Source organism: Pseudonaja textilis, chromosome 6, assembly GCF_049901715.1.
Source record: "Pseudonaja textilis isolate UNSWEBS1 chromosome 6, rPseTex1.2, whole genome shotgun sequence".
NCBI lineage: Eukaryota > Metazoa > Chordata > Lepidosauria > Squamata > Elapidae > Pseudonaja > Pseudonaja textilis.
In genome coordinates this window covers 37,289,262-37,311,751 of record NC_141995.1, presented here as the reverse complement: position 1 = coordinate 37,311,751, position 22,490 = coordinate 37,289,262, and the positions used below count along the sequence as shown (strand labels likewise).

General features: G+C 37.9%; 1 protein-coding gene across 6 annotated transcripts in view; it reads right to left on the bottom strand.

Annotated features, from left to right (window-relative positions):
- The window catches only part of FAT1 (FAT atypical cadherin 1), a 119,396-nt gene that overhangs the window by 88,463 nt on the left and 8,443 nt on the right, over window positions 1–22,490 (bottom strand). For all 6 annotated transcript variants that reach the window (XR_015744137.1, XM_087936266.1, XM_087936267.1 and 3 more), the window contains exon 2: window positions 15,470–18,762. Coding sequence is in view for 5 of the 6 variants with exons in the window: in XM_087936266.1 (XP_087792392.1) it covers window positions 15,470–18,743 (3,274 nt within the window). In the remaining variant the exon portion in view is untranslated. The remainder of the gene's footprint in view (window positions 1–15,469; window positions 18,763–22,490) is intronic.

Sequence of the window (22,490 nt, the reverse complement as noted above, 5' to 3'; positions counted from 1 at the left end):
AATGCCAGATTTTAGTTGAACAGAAAGGTAGTCATGTTTTGCACTGCAGTTAAAGAAAACCCACAAATATGATTTTGTTCTCTAAGTATTTATAAAGTACTGTAAGCACTGATTAGAATGAATTTTAGAAAACTACTAGAAACAAATTTTTCCTCTTTATTTCAACTTTGGTGTAATATACTCTGGATGGGAACATAAATGGGAAATCTACTTATTTTCTTAGAAGCAAAGTGCTGTTGATTTACATGCATAGCATTAATTGGCTATTTTACACCTTTGCAAGAGGAAATGGGTGAGGCAACTTAAATTCAAATACATAACTTGAATGAGTTCATCAAGGGGAAAACCGATGCCTATTTTAAATCTAATGGGAAAAGATACAATATTATAGACTATAAAAACCCATGTATTAATTACTAATGGATTGTTTATTCATTACCTTCAAGTAACGTTTCTAAGCCAGTTAATAATTCAAAAAGATGCAGTTTCCCAGATTTTAAGATTTTTGTTTGAATATATGCAACTTGGAGGCAGGGAAGGAATTACATGAATGGTCAAAAAGACAAAAAATTATATTTTGTGTTAATATTATAAGTCAAGTGTGAATTCATTTACCACTAAATAGCGAGGAACAAATCTGTTATGAACATAACACATTATCATTACTATTTTAACACATTATATTACTATTTTTAAAAAACTAATAAAATTTCCTTGCCTTGCATAAAAATACGAAACCAAATTTTTTGCTCTGTAAATTATTGTTAAAAGTAGAATTGAATATTAAGCTGTATGCATGTCCCTTTGTAAACATTTTAAAATTGGCATGAAAGATAAATACAAATATTTGGCGGCAATCTTTTAGAAATATGAAATCTATTGTCACAGTGTTACTGTATTTTTTGTTTATAATTCTACCCAATTTCTTTCACAAAGCAATCAACATTCCGAACCTAACAAGCATAACATTTGTTGATCATTAACTGCTCAGGTCATTACAAAAGCAGCACAACTCTCCCTTAAGTTATCTAAAGGCAATGATTTGCCTTTTATTTTCTCCTGCACTTAATCAGCCAATGGATTTAACTTTCACAATAGATTATCAGCTGTAATGCAGTAATAGAGAACTTTATTCAGAAAGATACATGTCCTGCAGTTCACATAATACTATTCTTCAAACTAGGAGTCATCGTGAAAGTGTTCTTCTAAGCAAGACAAAACAGGACTACTTATCTTTTGTGCAAGAAAAACTGCAATGGCATTGTTGAATCAAAAATGTAGTTAGTAAAGACATTCCATTGTTATCTACCATTCATTTTGATACATTCTTCCGTTTTAGAAATACACACTGAGCACTCTAAGGGCACATATTTGGATGAAGCAGACATTCTAGACTTAATTTTTTCCTATTATTAGCAGAGTATGTATGTTCTCAACAGAAAAAGGAACAGAGTGAACTGTAACATTTCCATCTCTCATCAAGCCTGGTGGAAAAAATTACAAGACTGTTAAAAGTGTGTACTAGAAATAAATTAGCCACAAAGTATAAGACAATTCCCAAGAAAACAATGTCCAGCCACGTCCATACCATTATCAGGAGCTGATAATGAAGAAAAACCTCACTATATAGCTCAAATAGATATAAATTCAGGCCTTTAAAGGGTTATAAATGACATTACATGATTTTGCACAATAGGGCAAAATGTAATTACAATTACCCGAGTTTGAAATGTAACACATACCAGGTGTCCAAGTATCTTCATCAAAGTCATACAATTGCAAAAGGAAGTTTAATGAGATATGTCTTTTTTAATCTTTTTTTCAGGAGAACAAAATGCTGTATGAAATCATTTTTCTTTTTTTATTGTAAGGTTGGTCAGAGACCATGATTAAGGTTTGGTATCTCTGGCTCTTAAATTTGAAGCACTGTTTATGTTTGAAAAGACTTCAGTATAAGTAATCAGACCCTCTTTTAACCATTCTTGGGTGTCCAGTTTCAGTCTTACGGAGTAGCCAACTTGAAACTTAATGTAAGCATTATGAATTTTTAGCATTTCAATTCTGAAATAATGAATAGATATTAATGGAACTATTATGGTTTTAGAACTTAGTAATAAATCATAATTTTAATCTAAAAAAATTAGATAATTTACTGGGATCCGAAACTAGATTGCAAGCCACAGTTTGAGCATATTGTTTTAACATATTATTTTTATTATTTGTAATTTATTAAATTTATACGCCATCCATCTCAGGCCGCAGCTCCACATCCAGTCTGAGTCCCGCACCACTCTTTCTGGTCCTGCCATGCAATGGAAAGGGCGACCCAAAGCCGGGCCTTGACACTTGGCTTGTGCCACCCCGCATTCCTGTCTCCCTGTCTTTCACCCCATGGGCCAGGTCCCATCCACTTCCTGATGGGTGGGCCAGCTCCCCCCTTTGGCTTCATGTCCGGTGAGGCTCCTCTGGTAGATGAGGCTTTGGTGTTTACCCTGGTGTCACCTTCCTCCGCTGGAGTCCTCTGGACCCGCTCCACAGGCTTGCCTGGCCCTCCACAGGTACCCTTGATTTGAGGGACATTGAGCCAGCCACGCCCACCTGGCCCTTTGAGGGCAACGATAATGCTGATGTGGCCCTCAATGAAATTGAGTTTGACACCCTTGTTCTACTTGTATATTTGTCATTATTCTTCCACCTCACTGGTGGAATTGTACACAAAGAGCAGGCACTGACGAACACATTTTATTGTCAAAGTCCTCCTGATTTTTTTGTTATCATACACAAAGCCTCTAAAGTGTCAAAAAGGATGTCTGAATCCTGTTAATAAATGAACTTCAATCAGCAGATCAAATTGACTTCTTTCTCAACAGGTTCTTTTCTTTTCAGTCTTAGCTTGAAAGTCATTACTATGGAATTTTTGCTCACATAGTCATGATGCCCTATGGCATCTAAGTATGGTGTCTTCTGGGAAAAAGATAGGGAAATTGAAAGCTTCTTTTTCTATCTCAAAAATCTGGAATAACACAATATCAAATTCTTTTATATCTAGAAATTTGTAAGCATGAGAGAAAAAAAATTCTTGCTCACTCATGCTTTTAAACAAAATGTGTAAAAAAAAGGCAATTCACTGAATTTAATTAATTTATTCTGAAATAAAAGCATCTTTTACTCTGCATGGATAGCAAAAAATGTAAGAACTATATAAAATTATCATAACAATTTTCCCTTTTATTGTGTGGAGTATTTTCATCAAAGATGCATTAAACAGAAACCCCCAATCAGAGATGAATAAGGGCAGCAAAATGCACATTATATAATGCAAATAAGAAAAATAACTACTGCTGCCTTCTTTAAGAAACTGCAGTATTTACTTTAAAAAAAAATTGAAACAATCCTATTAAAGGGTCTCCCTTGAGCTTGCTACTCTTTTTCTAGGGTCACTGATCTTAGACTGCTTATTAATATAACATATACAATCCTGAACTGTCAAGATATTTCCAGAAGTTTGCATAAATGCAGGAACAGGAGAGAAATATAAAATGTATGGCAGACCCCAGACAAAAAGGATGTCATGCAACTACACTGAAAAGGAATACATGATGAAAATTTATTACAGTATCTTGAGTAACCTGCAATCGCTGCATTTTACTTTGCTGCATATTAAACCTTTCCAAATGAAATCAGAAAGATCTATTTTTAATTTGGCCAGTCCAATTACAATCCTGGATTTCTGGCTTAATTTTTAAAATAATAACTTTTCAATAAAATAAGGCAATAATTGTTGCTTGTGAATCTTGAGAAATACAACTGTAATCTAGATCTAGTTACTCTTCCTCAACTGCTTGTCAGAATTTGCCCAATCTCAGCCCAGCAGTGTGTGTCCAATCTTTCAATTTCATGAAATACCCTGGGTATCTGTAGCATTTTCTAATCCTAATTTTGGTATTAGCACATTACTGTTAATTAACATTAAAAAAACCCTTGTATTCTGCAGATAGCAGATGTTTAACATGTATGTTATCTTTCAAAATTGGAAAAAAAACCATAAGGCTATCCTTATTTGATTTAATATCAAAGGGGCATTGGTCTTACCTGAGACACTGCTTTAAAAAAAACACTTTATTGATTATACAACTAAAATATCAAACAAACACATACACAACACACAGAAAAAAAGGAAAAAGGAAAAAAAAGATTAAAAATTAGCAATTCTATTATCGACAGTCTATGGTTCCTTGTTTGTTATCAATATTGGTGATATATTTACAAATACATCTTATTGCAAATATACAATTACTACCTCTTTTACATTTTATGTTGTTTACTAATATATTTTCTCTTTTTGTTCTATTCAGTCATACCAGCATTCCCAGCTTCTGTAATATTCTGAGGTTTCTTTTTCCTTAAGTGCTAAAGTTAATACTCCTTCTAAGAGGGTGAAGATAGGATCCAGACAGCGTGGGAAGACTCTGGTCTGCTTGCTCTTTAGACTGAATTGTTTAACCTGAGGACATGCCTTTTCCTCCCTAACAGTCCCCAGTTTTTGATGAAGTTGAAGCAATGCATGTGGGTGATGATGGCAAATGTCCCCCCACACACACCTGCAACCCCAACCAGTTAGTGTGTGGAAAATACAGAGATCCTCCCTGTATTAGGGCCTCCAGCTCCGATATCTTCCAGGCCGATGTTATGGCTACAAGGAAGATCACCTTGTACATCAGAAAACATAGATTAACGGATCTTAAAAGTTCAAAAGGTGCAGTCGTAAGTGCCTGAAGCACCTTGGATAGGTCCCAGGAGGAGTACCTATGCACCACCAGCGGTTTCAAATTGGTGTCTCCTGTGAGAAATCTACGTACCACCGGGAGCTGTGATAGGGACTCAAAGGCCCCGAAAGTCAAGACCGTTGAAAGGGCTGCTACCTGTCTATGAATAGTGGCAGAGGCTAAGCCCTTATCTAGTGCTGCCTGCAAAAAGTCCAGTACTTGGGCCACTGTTACTGAAATGGGCTGAACTCCCTTCATTGCGCACCACTCGCAGAAGGCTTTCCATGTTGCATCATAAATTCTGGTGGTAGATGGTCTCCTGGCTGCCTGAATGGTTCTGATCATCTGGGAGGAGAAATTGTCCTGTCAAAATTCTCTGCTCAAGTGCCAGATGGCCAATTGGAGCCACTGAGACTCCAGATATTCTATTGGCCCCTGGCTGAGAGAGATCCTTTCGGGGAGGATTCTCCATGACCTGCCTATTGAGAGACCCACCAGATCCACGAACCATGGTCGCCTGGGCCAATGAGGGATTTAAAAAAGGACCTCCACTTTCTCCTTGATGACCCACCTGATTTCTCCTAGTATGAGTGGGAGTGGTGGGAAGATATAAAGGAGACCCCATAGCCATAGGCACCTGAGTGCGTCTACTCCTTCTTCCCCCCGTTCTGGGAATCTTGAAAACAACTTGGCAGCTGACTGTTCGAAAGAGTCACAAAAAGGTCTATTATTGGAAGACCAAAACAGTCTGATATCTCCTTGAACAGGGCTGGATGCAGGCGCCACTCGGATTGGTCTAGAGTGGCTCTGCTCAGTCAGTCTGCTCTCATATTCCTCACTCCTTATATATGCTGTACTTTGATGGAACCCAGTCACTTCTCTACCCAGCAGCTCAGCCGTTCTGCCTCTTTCATGAAGGGCTTGGAATGAGTTCCCCCATTCTGTTGATGTGGGCCTTGGTGGCCACATTGTCCATAAAAACAATCCTGTCCTTGAATTCCCTGAGAGAAAGGTGGGCTGCTTGTAGTTCTAACCAATTGATGTTGTGGGTCAAATCTATGTCTGACTACTTGGCCTGAGCCACTAGGTCTTGGAAATGTGCCCCCAGCCTGAGAGGCTGGCATCCATCGTAATGGGCCTTGTTCTCTGAACAAGAACCCCTTGATGATTGCCTAGGACCTCCACCAAAGTAACGATAACACATTTGGGGATAGTTTTACTTTTGACAATGAATTGCTCCGACCCAACTTCTGAAATGGTAGCAGGAACCACTGCAGGTCTCGTGCGTGCAGTCGAGCCCATGGCATGATTGCAATCCAAGAGATCATCTTGCCCAGCAGCTGAGGTAGTTGATCAAGCGATACTACTCTGAGGGATCTCACTTGAGTCACCAGTCCCTGGATGTCTAACCTTTGCTCTGGAGAGAAGGAGACCACCCCAGCTACTGTGTCTATTATCGCTCCCAGTGTAATAAACGAGGGGTTGGAGAAAAATGGCTCTTGCTGATGTTGATTGATAAACCATGGGCCTGCAATGCCTGCAAGGTGATCTGTAAGGCCTCCTCTGCTTGCCTATGAGATGATGATTGGATTAGAATATTATCAAGGTAGCATTTTATATGGACCAGGATGATTCTGAGATGGGTTGTCAATGCTGCCAGAATCTTTGTGAAGGTTCTGGGTGTTGATGCCAGGCCAAACAGGAGGGCTCTGTATTGTAGATGTCTTCCCTCATACCAAAACATCAGGTATTGATGGTGATCTTGCCGAATCAGTATGTGAAAGTAAGCCTCTGTGATACTGATGGACGTCAAATAATCTCTCTCTCTTAACACTCTGCAGAATGAATTGTAGAGTGTGCATTTTGAATTTTCTGTATATTAGGTAATGATTCAGTCCTTTTGGATTGGGAATTGCTCTCCATCCCTCCGAGCTTTTTGGTATGAAAAGTATTGAATAAAATTCATGCCCCTGTTGATTTTCTGAAACTGTCTCTATCGCTTCTATTTACCGTAAATGCTGAATGGCTGCCTCCACCAGATTTGTCTTGGTTGCGTCTTTTGAGGTTGGACATCAGATAAAGAAGCTCAGAGGTTTGTATCAGAATTCTAGCACCCAGGCATCCGTTGTCGTCTGCTCCCATTGGTCTGCAAAAAGGCTTAGTCTGCCACCAATGGGAGCCTTGGTATGGTAGTCACTTGGGGTGATGGAAAGGACAGTTGCCTTCCCTTGAAAGGAGCACTTGTTTTGTGTTTGGGGCTTGTTTCTGTCCCTGAACCCCTGGGATGACGGAAAGTTCTGCCTCTGGCCAAACAACTTTTGAGTTCGTTGAAAGGCCTGTAATAAGATGAAAGAAAGGACTGCCAAAAAGGTGAAAACCTATTATCTGCTCTGCGCAAAAGAGAAGGCAGGATCTTTCTTTTGTCCCTGGCTTCCACCAAGACTGGTTCCAGTGGATCCCCAAACAGCTTGCCACCTTTACATGGAGCCGACACCATCTTCCATCATTGCTTGTTGTCAGCCTGCCACAGAAGGCGTCAAGATGTTATTGCCAACGTTATGGCCCTGGAAACAAACTTCATCGAATTCAGTGTGGCATCGGCTGAGTATTCCATCGCTGTGATCACCTTGCTAAAATCCTAATTCTCCTGACGTCACTAGTGGGCATCCTCTCCTGCACCTGGCAAAGCCAAATCAAAGAGACTCTAATGAAGAAGGATGCTGCAGTAGTTGTCTTCACGGCCCATGCAGCAGCCTGGTGGGCCTTACGCAATGCCAGCTCGGACTTATCTGCCTTGACAACATCTGCATCACTGAGCATATTTGAAGATGATGCCAACGCCAGGACCAGATCGTCCACTTCGGGAAGTTGTAATGTATTCACCACTTTATAATATTTGTTATCAAAGGAAGTGGCACTTGGGTAAGTGCCTGGCAAATCAAGTTGTTGCTGAACCCATATTCAAAAAAGCTTTGGAGACAGAATCACTTCCTCCTCTTCAATTTAGCCTCTTGGACAATCATTGAATTTTTGAAATCCCATTGGATAACAAGCTGCTCTGTTTCTTTCTACACTTATAGTAAATGTTGTGACTTATTTCTTAATACCCAAAGCAAAAAATTATAAAAAATTCAGTCTGCAGATGTGTTTCTTACCTTGAAATTATCAAGTGCTCATCATTCAACAAAGGTTATGCTGCACCAGCAGCAAAACACCACTTCTGTGTTTTGGCACCCAGTCTATGAACTCAAACGTTAATATTCTATAAACTTAACTCTTAAAGAGAAGTGGAATATTATGTTTAAAATAGTATTACAAATAACCCATTAGCTTTTGTTTAATTTTGGAAGTTTTCATAAACATAAGAAAATTTGAATTATGAGAATGATTAATGAGAATAAGCATTGCAGTATGTTAGTGCATGAGAGTAGGACTTTGTCATTCAGGTGATAAGTATAATGGGAAACTTAAAATATATATATATATATATACGCTAGTCTTAAATTCAAATAAAAAATTCTTCCCTTGAACAAGATTCTTAATTTGATTTTACAAGTATCTGCCTTACCGAGTAGACCAGGATAAGAAAAACCACCACCACATAAGCTAATTCAACTTTATAGTAAAGTTACATTAACAGAATCTTGCAAATATGAAGTATAACTTTCTTGCCATCTCCTTTACTGTCAGAAAAACTAGAGAGGATCTCCCATTTCCCAGTGCAGGCTATGCCCCCTCTTATTTGACTGTTCTCTAAAGCAACATTTCTCTGCCACATCTCCCAAAATCTTTCCCACATACCATCACATATCACCTAACAAAGAGATACGCTGCTCAAAAAAATAAAGGGAACACTTAAACAACACAATGTAACTCCAAGTCAATCACACTTCTGTGAATCAAACTGTCCACTTAGGTAGCAACACTGACTGACAATCAATTTCACATGCTGTTGTGCAAATGGAATAGACAACAGGTGGAAAGCATAGGCAGTTAGCAAGACATCCCCAATAAAAGAGTGGTTCTGCAGGTGGTGACCACAGACCACTTCTCAGTTCCTATGCTTTTTTGGCTGATGGTTTGGTCACTTTTGAATGCTATGTGCTTTCACTCTAGTGGTAGCATGAGACGGAGTCTACAACCCACACAAGCGGCTCAGGTAGTGCAGCTCATCCAGGATGGCACATTAATGTCAACTGTGGCAAGAAGATTTGCTGTGTCTGTCAGTGTAGTGTCCAGAGAATGGAGGCACTACCAGGAGACAGGCCAGTACATCAGGAGCCGTGGAGGAGCCGTAGGAGGGCAACAACCCAGCATCAGGAACGCTACCTCCGCCTTTGTGCAAGGAGGGGCAGGAGGAACACTGCCAGAGCCCTGCAAAATGACCTCTAGCAGGCCACAAATGTGCATGTGGCTGTTCAAATGGTCAGAAACAGACTCCATGAGGGTGGTATGAGGGCCCGACGTCCACAGGCGGGGGTTGTGCTTACAGCCCAACACCGTGCAAGACGTTTGGAATTTGCCAGAGAACACCAAGATTGGCAAATTCGCCACTGGTGCCCTGTGCTCTTCACAGATGAAAGCAGGTTCATACTCAGCACATGTGACAGACGTGACAAGGTCTGGAGATGCCGTGGAGAACATTCTGTTGCCTGCAACATCCTCCAGCACGACCAGTTTGGCAATAGGTCAGTAATGGTGTGGGGTGGCATTTCTTTAGCACAGTTCTCCATATGCTTGCCAGAGGTAGCCTGCCTGAAATTAGGTACTGAGACAAGATCCTCAGACCCCTTGTAAGATCATATGCTGGTGCGGTAGGCCCTGGGTTTCTCCTAATGCACGACAATGCTAGACCTCATGTGGCTGGAGTGTGTCAGCAGTTCCTGCAAAACAAAGGCACTGATGCTATGGACTGGCCCTCCCATTCCCCAGACCTGAATCCAATTGAGCACATCTGGGACATCATGTCTTGCTCCATCCACCAACGCCACATTGCACCACAGACTGTCCAGGAGTTGAGGGATGCTTTAGTCCAGGTGTGGGAGGAGATCTCTCAGGAGACCATCCGCCACCTCATCAGGAGCATGCCCAGGTGTTGTAGGGAGGTCATACAGGCACGCGGAGGCCACACACACTACTGAGCCTCATTTTGACTTGCTTTAAGGACATTACATCAAAGTTGGATCAACCTGTAGTGTTTTTTTTTCCACTTTAATTTTGAGTGTAACTCCAAATCCAGACCTCCATGGGTTGCTAAATTTGATTTCCATTGATAATTTTTGTATGATTTTGTTGTAAGCACATTCAACTATGTAATGAACAAAGTAATTAAAAAGAATATTTCATTCATTCAGATCTAGGATGTCTTATTTTTGTGTTCCCTTTATTTTTCTGAGCAGTGTATTAGAACATCTTCAGAAATATGTGCTTGCTTAAATTAGTTCCTTCTTTAATTTTCAACAATAAAATATTAAATTCAAGAATATGAATATATTCTGAATATGTACAACATACAGTAGAAACCAGAACTGCACCAAGACAAATTCCTTGTGTGTCCAATCACACTTGACCAATAAAGAATTCAATTCAATTCTATGATTAAATAAACGAAAGAAAAACATATACATATTGCCAGTTCTACCCATTCTTTATTTTAATTTTAGCAGAATTTCCAGTGTGATTATTGTATCAGCAACCATAAAACTGGACATATTTTTTTAGTTTTTGACAAATGATTTTCCTGCACTGTTCCTTTACTTGTAGAGTTCTTTCTTAAGAGACCTGGAAAATTCAATCCACCTTCATGGGGTAGTTTAACAAATGAAATTCTCTAGGGCAATCTTAAACTCCTGAGAAAGTGTTTCACACCTAATCTTAGTCCTTTTAAAACTACTCTGTTTTCATCAGACGAAGGTATGAACTGGTCAATAGGGGTCACTGCTAAGCAATGCTCATTTTCAACAGAGAAAAAAAATAACCCAGAAAAACCCAATGTTTTTGTGGTCAGTGCCCTTATTAGGCCAGGCTCCAGGACAGTTTATCTAACTGTACATTTAAAGACCACCTTCACCATTCTCAGAACATTCTCTAATATAGCAAAAGGCTAGGTAAACTTACATGTAAAAAGCCCCACATTAATAAAATTGTTTTATTACTACGGCCCATTTTTCTCCATGAAAGTCAACTATTTCTGTTTATGCCTTTAAATAAAATTTCAAATGATATACCAGAAAGCTGCTAAATATTATAACCTTCTATCCACTATAACATTTTAAGCTCATAACTACAATTGTTGAGCCTTTGTCAGCATAAATAGCTTCATTAAAGGCTTAAACATTGTGTGCTATTTTTTTACAAACAGATGCATTTCACAAATAATATACATTTTGCAGTCATATCAGAATGCTAACACTTGGAATTTATCTTATCGGAGTAACCTGTAGTTCCAGGTTCCATACAAAAATATACCAAACATGATTAATTACAACAAATCCTACACATATTTATATAAAGAAATGTGCACAGGATTTGTTATACTTTCCTAAAATATAAATAAAAAGGCAAGACATTTTAACAGCTAGTAATTTTTTATTTCTCAAAGATTTTTTTTAAAAAACGAGCTAAACCCTTTTAAATTATAAACCTTTTAAGGTACATCTCACAGGAATTTTATTTTTCTTTTTTCTAAAATGGGCGTTGGTAGAAGTTACCATGAACGCCCTTTCTATCTATGCTGCGAGAGAGCCCAGGATGGGTTGACTCCTTCCTATGATGTCATAGCTGAGTCTGTACTAAGATATAAAAGCCAGCCCCCGGGAGAGACCCCAGCTTTGGTGAAGATACTTGACAGACTGAAAGGTGTCTCTGAAAGCCCAAAATAAATACAGAAATATGTCTTACCCTCTCCAGACGAATCAAGGGAGGGGCTGGGCTCTCTCGCAGCATAGATAGACCAACGCCCATTCTCCTCCATGTTGCATCAAGAGCCCAGGATGGGACATACCAAAGCTTGCATGTCCACGGGGCGGTCCTCATCTGGCTCATCACATCAACTGTGGAACCACTAGTTGAAGCACCCATCTGCCAAAGGCTGCAGATGCCGAGGTAAAAGCATCCAGATGGTAGTGCCTGTTGAAAGGAGATGGGGATGTCCACCTGGCCACACAACAAATCTCCTCCAAGGATGCTTGAGTCGCCCAGGCAGCAGAAGTGGCTGCACTTCTGGCAGAGTGAGCCATCAGGCCTTGGCAAACCGGAAGGGCCACAGCTTTGTAGGCCTGCTAAATTCAAGACCTGACCCACCTGCTAATAGAAGGAGAAGAGGCCTTGTGCCCCCAAGTGAGAATGGAAAAAGGAAACAAACATGGCTTCCGACTTCCTGAAGAAGGAAGCGCGCTTAATGTATATTCTAAGAGCCCTTCTTACGTCTAGCATGTGCCACTGCCACTCCAAGTCCTGGTGCGGGAGAGGACAGAAGTCAGGCAAAACAATGTCCTGGGACCTGTGAAACCAGGTGTTAACCTTCGGAATAAATGAGGGGTCCAGACGAAGAACAACTCTATCATCGTGAAAAGAACAGGTCCTGTCTGATGGAAAGACCAGCAAGCTCGGAAAGTCTCCTGGCAGAAGTACAACAAGGAACGCTACCTTCAGAGTCAGAAAACGGAGAGACACTGTTCTAAGGGGTTCAAAGGGGGGCTTTGTAAGGGCATTAAGGACCAAATGAAGGTCCCAGAAAGGATACCTGTGAACCACCAGAGGGTGAAGATTGGAAGCCCCTTTCAAAAACCTCCTGACTGAAACCTCCTGTGATGGGATAAGGAAGGAAGCGAACCCCATGAAAGGACTGAGGAGAGGGCCACAACCTGCCTGCGTAAGGTGTTGGGGGAAAACACAGCTACACAATCAGCTGGCTGGAGCTCTTATCAGTTTGCCGATCGTGTTTTCGATCCCTCCAAACTGCAGGTGTGTGGGAGGTCTGCAGACGCTGCCCAGCTTGCCTGCACAGAGCTCTGTAAAGCTGCCCCCAATGTTGCAGGAGAGAGGAGAGAGAGAGCCCTGCTCTCCTGAGAGCTGCTTGAAGAGAGGAAAAAAGAGAGGAAGATCGCTGGTGATTGCTATCTAACGCTTTCAGAGACGCAGCTAGTGACTGAAAGGAGCCGAGTCAAAAGCTGGGGTCTCTCCCAGGGGCTGGCTTTTATATCTATGACGTCATAGGAAGGAGTCAACCCATACTGGGCTCTCGATGCAGCATGGAGGAGAATGCCCTGCACATAAAAGATATTACAGGCTTTTAAATTCTCTAGTATTGACCCGCCTCACCTCCAATCCACCCACTTCCACAAATGAGAAAATTATATTGAGAAAAAGTACACAAAAGAACTTTGGAAAAGGAACAAGGCTGTCATTCAAGAAATCAATTTATAGCAGTTATTTAAATCAGTTTTCCAGATCAGGAATGAACACCCCCCCCCATGATACTCACACACCCCTTGTGACATAAAACAATTTCCATTATATTGTGGAGAGAAATCCACATTATTTCCACTTTAAAGGGTAATGTAAGGCCTAAACCACTGTAAAGCATGGTGTTTGTGCATTACTGCCCTCTTTACTTTGCATTATTGCTCTTTTCGATTAAGTTAAATTTCTAGGCACCAAAATGGTCAACCTACCTTTGGTCATCACCTTGAACTACAAGAGTACATAGCATATATAAGATTTTATAGACGTTATAAAACTGGTCTATTTCTGTCTTATAGGTACAATTCTTATGATATATTATGGGACCAAAAAACTGTCTCCCATTTTCCTTTTCCTGCTATGCTAACCATAAAAAAAAACTTAGATTACACATTACCTATGTTCCAAAACCAAATTATTTATATTAAATATATAAAATTACATATCAGACATGCTAAAATAATATCCCAGAAATTTACGTTGTAAATTGTATCATATTCACTTTGGAATATATCTTTACCATGTGCTTTCTAATCCATGTTGAAAAATATGCTGGAGCTTAGTATAAAACAGATATTTTTTCCAATATCCACCTACCAAGCATTCTGAATAAAACAACAATTAGATTATGTCCAGGTTTTTAAGTGCGCTTTTAAGTTTTAAGAAAACATATTTCAAAAATTTGATTTTTCTTATTAAACAAAAAGCAGTCCTGTGGTGCATGCGCTGAAGCAACATGTCATGCTGCTTTCTTTGAGCATCTTTCAGGACCTAATCCTAATACTCTTTGGGAACCTCCTATAGGTATTTAATCCTTAACCAATTTGCTAAAGATTCTAGTACAAAGTCATGCAAGAATTCCAAAGATTCCTAATGTACAATAAGCAGAGTATTACGTTTGAATGAGATTTGTTTCTTATTTCAGATTAGAAACTAGTGGAACAGGGCAAGTGAAGGCAAGCCAAGCAAAAGAAAGCAACATGATAACCTTGCATGCATATTGCTTCACAAGAGGGCAGGACAGTCAGTCAGCACAAGCCAGCAAGGACATTTGTTCAATAGTTACAAAGGCCAAGCAGAAAAGTTCTCCACTGTTCTCATTCAGAAGAAAGAGGGGGAAAAAAACCTTGTATCGGGAACAGATGAGAGATTAGAAACAACGGTAACAACAAAAGTAGATTAAATAACATTTTCAGGGTAAACAGACTATCCCTATATCCTTAACAGTGGAAGATAACAGAAACTGCAAGGAAAGGGTTAAATAGTAAAATATGCCAAAATAACAAATACAGCAGAAACATGTTGGCTCCCCAGATATTCTCAATCTTACTGCTCGTTATGCAGCAATGAGTTTATGTGCCTCTTCTTGCTCTTTTTAAGAAAAGCAAAAGAGATAAATATGGATATCTATCCTGTAATCTGCCTAAACATTTTTATTTAATGCTGTAATAATAGTATTAAATTTTCAACAAATGTCTTAGGAAATATCTGGATTGGATGCAAATCAATTAACGACAATGTTTTTTTCCTCCCGTTATATTCTAAAAAATTATATTTAAGACCACTCGCATGCAAAGATATTATCCAAATCAGAGTTATAATACTGGCCTTACAATAAATAGAGTACTTCATTATTTCATAAGGATGCATCATAATTTAATCTTCACATCTTTAAATTTCTATGGAGACTTGATAAAAACAACTTTGTTGCCATTTTTGTCTTATACGTATAACAACTACTCTGGCAAAGAAGTATTCTCTGTATTTGTGCTTTTTCATTAATGGATACCAACCTTTTTACAAATTATAATGAACATATTAGACTTCTTAGAACTCTTTATTAATTCAGGAATTTATAATAATTTGGCCCTAATGAGTTTGGGCAGCTCACAACAATAAAAGAAATTGCAATAAAATCTATCAATAAAAAGAATGAATAAATTGTCAACAATCATTTGTTATTTATATAAATAAAAGTATGGAAAAAACATTAAAAAAAAGGTAAGCATGTTGAAATGACAAAGTGGTTATACTTTTTAATTCCTTTATTACACACGATTCCAGTCATTTTTAGCGGAAATTATACTCAGTATAACTTGTGCTATTTCACTATTACTATATTTGAAACCTCCTATGGATAATTGGGCTTTATGCAAAGTAGTCAAATTAACAGAACAGTTAAGTACAAACTTAAAAATGACTCATCTTTTCAAAACATTTAGAACAGAATAATTTCTTACCTTTTTCTTCATCTATTCTGAAGATACCAACACCAGATCCATCCCTTATTGAATATCTGATTTCACCATCTCTTCCTGTATCCTCATCATAAGCAGACACTGTCATTACTGAAGTACCAATGGGAACATCTTCACTTACAAAACTTTTATCCACAAAATTAGAAAAACGTGGTGGCTGCAGATTTTCATTTACATCAACTATTTCAATTTCAACATAACAGGTAGAAGACAATGAAATGGGTTTTCCCTTATCCTTAGCCCGCACTGTTAGATTGTAAACTTGTTTCCTCTCAAAATCCAGTCCTTTTATAATACGGATTGCTCCACTGAGTTTATCTACATCGAAACTTCCATTTCCACCATCCAAAAGGGTGTACCTTACTTGGCTCGCCTGGCCTAGGTCAGGATCATAGGTTTCCAGCCACATGACAATAGTTCCTTCAGGAAGATCTTCTCGAATTTTCACTCGATAATTTGCAGGAACAAATTTTGGAGGATTATCATTAACATCTTCCAATGATACCTTTAATAGAACTGTTGAAGACAACTGTGGTGACTCTTTAGCTTGATCCCTAGCTTCTATTTTTAAGACATATACTGCTTGAATTTCACGATCTAAAAGTCCTGAAACTTTTACAATTCCAGTGACACTGTCAATAGAAAACTTATTTGTATCTGTAAGAAGTAAGTATCTTACTTCACCATTGGTCCCTAAGTCTTTATCGATGGCTTCTATCTGTATTATTTCTGTATTTAGTTCTTTGTTTTCACTTATATCAATAAAATAACTATCCTGTAAAAATTCTGGAGGATTGTCATTGGCATCAAGAACTCCGATATTTAAAAGCCGCCAGTTAGACTTCTGTGGTATTCCAAGATCATAAACAGTAATATTCAAAGTATACTTATCTCTTACTTCTCTATCAAGAGGAGACAAGATTTTTAGCATTCCTGTTTCCATTCCAACGATAAAACTGCTGTCATTATTACCTCCAGAAATAGAATAGATTAACTTTCCATTGAAACCAGTGTCAAGATCAGTTGCATTCAAAAATATGATGATAGAATCTACAGGTGTATCTTCTTTTACTTCAATGCTCCTGGGAAGACTATTTTCAAACTGAGGTGCATGCAGATTCATTGTATGCGTATCAAAAAAAGTATCCTCTACTTCAACACGACCATGTAGCTTATTTGCTTGCAAGAGTTTTTCTGCCAACATTTTGGCCACACCAGTCTCTTCACATTGTAAGCTCACTGGTTTGCGGCTAGTGACTACAGTGATGTTAATAAATAAGGGTGTTGCAAAATTCTCTCCATCTGTAGCGGTTATTTTCAAACTATGAAAAGATGTTTTTGAACTTAATCCATCTCCTAGTGATTGTTTCAGGAAAAGAACCCCAGAGTTTGGATTCAAACTAAATAAATCTAATTCATTTCCAGATTCTATTTGATATTGTACTAACTGGAGTTCATCAGCATCAATAGCAGACACTGTAGTTATTTGCTCTCCTACACCAAGTTCCCTGGGAACTGTTCCCTCACAGTTTATTTTCTCAAAGAGAGGAGTGTTATCATTCAAATTATTTAAAGCTATTGTAACAGGGACTTCAACTTCTCTGCGATAGGGGGTGCCCCAATCAGATGCTCGAATTCTTAATTTGTAAATTCTTGGCATCAATTCATAATCCATAATTTCAGAGGTGGTAATCACACCAGTGAAGTAGTTTATCTCAAAAGGAACAGGGTTTATATTTGCAATGCTGTATGTGACATAGCCATTTTCACCTTCATCAAGATCCTTTGCACTCACACTCATAACACTTGTCCCTATGGGGACATTCTCATTAAAAGAAGCTTTATAAAATGTCTGAGTAAATTCTGGAGAATGAGTATTAACATCTAAGACCTTAATTAATACTTTTGTGGATGCTTTTCTATCACTTGTCATTATGTCAAATTCAAAATGAGGTGCATGTTGAGTTTTTATGGCATCTATAGTAGTAATAAGGCCAGTGTCAGGATTCAAACTGAACTGAGTTTTGCTTGGTGCATTTACAAACAAATATTTTATGTAGGGATAAGTAGGCAATGCTTTGACCATAACCACAGGTGTGTTCGGTGGAGCAAATTCACTTATTTCAGCTCTATAAACTACTCTTTCAAACTGGACTACTCCAGACCTAAACTGGGGAGAGGGCAGATGAATTGCTTTCACAGAGGAAAACTTTGGAGGGTTTCCTTTATCTTTAGCTTGCAGTGTAAGATTAAAGCCAAAAGGTTGGCTCTCCCATTCAACAATGCCCACTGCTTTGATTTTATACTCTTTTCCTCCTGGGAAGGTCCTCACAGCTTTGAACTGCTGAAGTAGGTCACCTGCTACAATACTTAGAGATGCTACCTCTCCATTTAAACCGTGATCTTTGTCTTCCACAGTTATAATTGCATATGCTGGATCCTTGTCCAGCTCTGAAGGAGTCAACGCAAGGGCTGTGATGACTGGAGCATGTTCGTTAGCTTGTTCTATATGAATTGTCAATCTTGCCATGCTACTAATCCCACTGCTGCCATATAATTTCATACCACGATCTGCAGCAAGGATTTCCAACTCATAAACTTTTGTTTCTGAATAGTCAAGTCTGCCAGTCAGAATGACCACCCCACTTGTAGGATGAATAGCAAACATGTCTGTCCTCTCCTTAAAACTGTAATAAAACTCTCCATTGGTTCCAATATCCGCATCAGTTGCACTAACTTTGGCAATACTGGTCCTTATTGCTGTGTTTTCCGACAGTGAAACACTGTAGGAAGTTGGAGAAAACAAAGGCCTTAAGTCATTTGTATCCAATACTTGCACTCTGACGTTTGTGAGAGCTTCTGAATTTGTATTTTTCTCTATTGCTTTTACAGTTAATGTATAGTGATCTTTTACTTCTCTGTTAAGTATAGCGGTGTTCCCTCCCTTGGTCCGAATTCGTAAGAAGCAAAAATCCCCCAAAACGTATTCTTCAGCTTTAAACAAGTTCTCACTATCCCCAGAAATAATTTTGTATTTTATATCCCACAGGGAGCTTGTAATGTAAATGCCCATTTTTACTGGATGCCCAACGTAAGTCTTAGCTGCAGAGTTTTCATATATTGTGGCACTGTAATGAACTTGTGTGAATTGCATTGGCAGTGCATGATATTGTCTCAAGGTTCCTTCACATTGTTCAAAATCCTGCACAAGCAGCAGTAGGGACAGCAACAGCAACATGGTCAAATGGCTCTTCATACAAGCAATCACTAAAAATCTGGAAAAAAAAAAAGACAAGAAGAGAAATCAATGTCTTTGAACATGGTCCATTAAAATGACTATAACAACTATTCTGTGAATAAAATAACTTGGAGTTCTCTTATAAAGTCTATATGGAAACTTAATGTATAGCTCCATTATCCTATACACACACTATTTTTTTAGTTAAGTTGTCATACCAAAGGATTAAAATCGTGAAATGGAAAAGATTTGCCGTTTTAGTCATATCCAAGAGTCCCTTAGTTTCAGCTAGCTTTGAGGGTCCAACAAAGCTTTAATCCTCTACCAGTCTTAAGGGACAGGTTCTTGTCCTTAGCTTGCATATAAAAATGGATATAAATCAGAATACTGGACAACATTCATAAGCATGAATTTTACATCACTGAATTTCAAGATTTTTCATATAAATTCAAGGGTCTATTTGAAATTGAGAAGTTACTGAACAATAATTACATATTTTTTCTTCTGCATTGTTTAATAGCCAATTTCCATCAACTTTTTCTTCCAAAAGAAAAAAGACAAAATTCTCATAAGAAAGATGCCAGATTCTTGCACTTTAAGGGGGCACTCTGTAATGCACCAGATTCCTTTCTTTCACTATCCAATTTGCCCTCTGATTCCTTCATTTTCCAAACTTACATTAAATCTCTAGGGAAGATACAAGAGAAATGTTCCCAGGGATTTTTTTTTTCATGGTTAGCAAATGAAAAGGCAGTTTTACAAATATGTAACTGAAAGAGCAACTCTAGCATTCTGTAATAGTGCCCAGTAATAAATTCTAAAGCATTCTGAGAATAAGACAGAAATAACAAATGCGTCTTTTATTAATAAAACTTTCAGGAATTTGGAACTGAGTTTTCAAAGTGACATTCATAGAGATAATTCAGAATGTCTTGAGCTTCTAACACATAAGAGGCTAATAAAGCTGTAAAATGAATTCCTTCAGAAGAGGAAGACTATGGTTTCGTCACTATAATACCATTTTTAGAGACCCTGTTGTTTGTGTCATTAATACCAACATAAATGCCTAATATATACTTTTTCATATTTTATTGATGAGAATGAATTAAGATGATTCTACCATTAAGCAATGCAGTCTGTAAGCACACAAGCAAGATCCCACTTAAGAGACAAAACACAAATATGTCTTGTTCTTGACCCTAATCTTGGTATTAACTAATATATAAAGGGTTGAACTTTACCCCAAACTGCAGTTAACAAAACCAAACATTTTGTGTTTCCTGAAACCAAACATTTCTATTCCTGAGATAGAAAACTTACTTTTCACTCTTTCAGGCATGAATAAAATATGCATTAATAGAAGAAAAATAATGTCCACTGCATTCCTAGCCATAACAGCTTTAAGTGAAGATTAGTTTTTAATTAAGACTACCATCCCAAGAAGAAATTCTATCCTTTAAGAACACTGTAAAAACAATTAATAGTTTTACTCAGTAAGGTAGTTTACACAGTGACTGTGTTCTATTAACAAATGCAGTTTCTGCTCCATTCAACTTAGTTCAAATATTTTTAATCATGCTTTTAGAGAGCAGGTGGTTTGCCTTAAACATGACCTTTTTCCAATATACTACTTTTTATTGCATACTGTCAGCTAATACATGATACAACAAGATCCTGTATACGTACTTAAAAATACTGTCAGATCTTAAGATTTGCTTTTCCTCACCTGGAAATAGGATAATAATGAGCTCTCACCTTTGCTCTACAGAATATATGATAACCAATATTTGATTTCAAGCACCACTGTTTTGCAACCAAAACCCTGTGGAGCAATCTCAAAAATTGCAAAGTCTTCTAAACCATAAACAATTCCTTCAATTATCTCTAACTACACAATATGACACTCTGTCTCACAGAAACTCAAGAGGCAATTGTGATTTTTCACAAGTATAGATATTATTTTATGACCTACAATCTCCTAGCATATCCCCTAGCACTTAAAAAACCCAGCTAATTCAATTTTGTAAATTTCTATTAATAAATGGTGAGCAATCCAATATGCTGCAAAACAAAGTATCAGCCTTAAGCTTAGGTTTTACTTCTAAGAAAGGGCCATAATAAAAGACCAACATTTGACACTTTCCTTTTGTTAACAAATGGTTAGATGCTAAATCCATTTGGTGAGCTGAATAGTTTACAGTGATCACTTGAAATGATATTTAGACTGGAACGAGAAAAAACCCTGTCCAATCTCATGTTTCCTAGGGTTATGTATAAATTTGTTTGCTTTCCCCGAGATCTTCATACAAAAATGTTATATTTATCAATAGGTAAAGTATATGCAAAATTCAATCGTAGATAATCTAATTATTTAAAAAGCTTTGTCTAAAAGTGTCAAAAACAACAGCAACCACCACCGATCATTCAAAGAATCAGGAGCTAATCAACTGTAGGGGAACAAAACTTATCAATCACAACTGCGATCAGCAACTCAATTGCTTCCACTGCTAAGTGAGACATCAGATGACTGTAACTTGCAATTTTGACTTCACTGTCTCCATTAAGTCTGCTTGTCAGAAGCAAGTTGTGAAGTTCACAAATGATGATTGCATGGCCAAGGAACGCTGCTATGGTCATAAATGCATGCCTGTTGTGAAGCATCCAAATGGTGATGAAGCAACCAAATGGTGATGAAGCCCAAGAGGAGTGGTCACTAAGCTGTTTCCCCCCCCTCCTCAAACTGTCATAGCTTCAAATGGTTAGTAAGTAAACAGGGTAAGTGAGGACTACTTGTATACTGAGAAGTGTTTTTCCAATCATTTTTCATTTCTGCCCAGTTACCAAGCTACCAAAATGTGTCACTACATTGTAAAGATTGAATTCTTTTACTCTATGGATATGTTCTCCATTTGGGAATAAGTAACAATGGATGTCAATATGATTTGTTCATTGAACATCTTGAAAGCTAAATGCTTATATTAAGTTTTTACTTATTTATTTTAGCAACTAAATATCAACATAAACTATAGTAATATTATTAGCTACAACACAATACTACGTAACAGCAAAAGCTGCAATGGATAAATGAATAAAAAGAGCATTTTATGAAAAAATATCTGTAGGAGAAGAGCAGGCAGAGCTGAGAGGAAGAATTAAAAGCATGTCATAAACTTAGAACAGTTATGTTCCACAAATGATCCAAGTCCAAATGTCTTGAATTGACTATATTAATGACAGGTGCAAAGAATCAGGACCATATGTTAAATTGCAATTCAAAGGATTTATTGTTCAAGCTATACACAAGAATCTAGCCAAAGTAAGTTCAATATTAAGGGGTTGGACTTGGACCATTTGTGGCAACGTAACAATTCTAAGCTGATGGATGCTTAACTCCATCCGCCAGCTCTGCTCACTCTTCTCCAACAATATCAACTACAGAGCGATATAAGTATTCAAGTCAAAACCTGGTTTGCATAAACTGGATGATCTTCAGCAATGCTAAAGATCTACACGTTTTTATGCATAGGCCAGGGTTTACATTCATTTTACATGAAACTTGACTGGATGGCAACACTCAAAGCATAGACTGTAGATTTAAACAAATTCTAGTTATTGAACTAAATCAGAAAAACATAAAGATCCATTCATATACTTTTCCTGGGTTTTTGCTGAATGAATAAAATCTGCCAATACTACATTAAAATATTAATTTCAAAAATATTATAAGATTGAATATTTTAATGAAAGTTTAAACATAGTATGAAA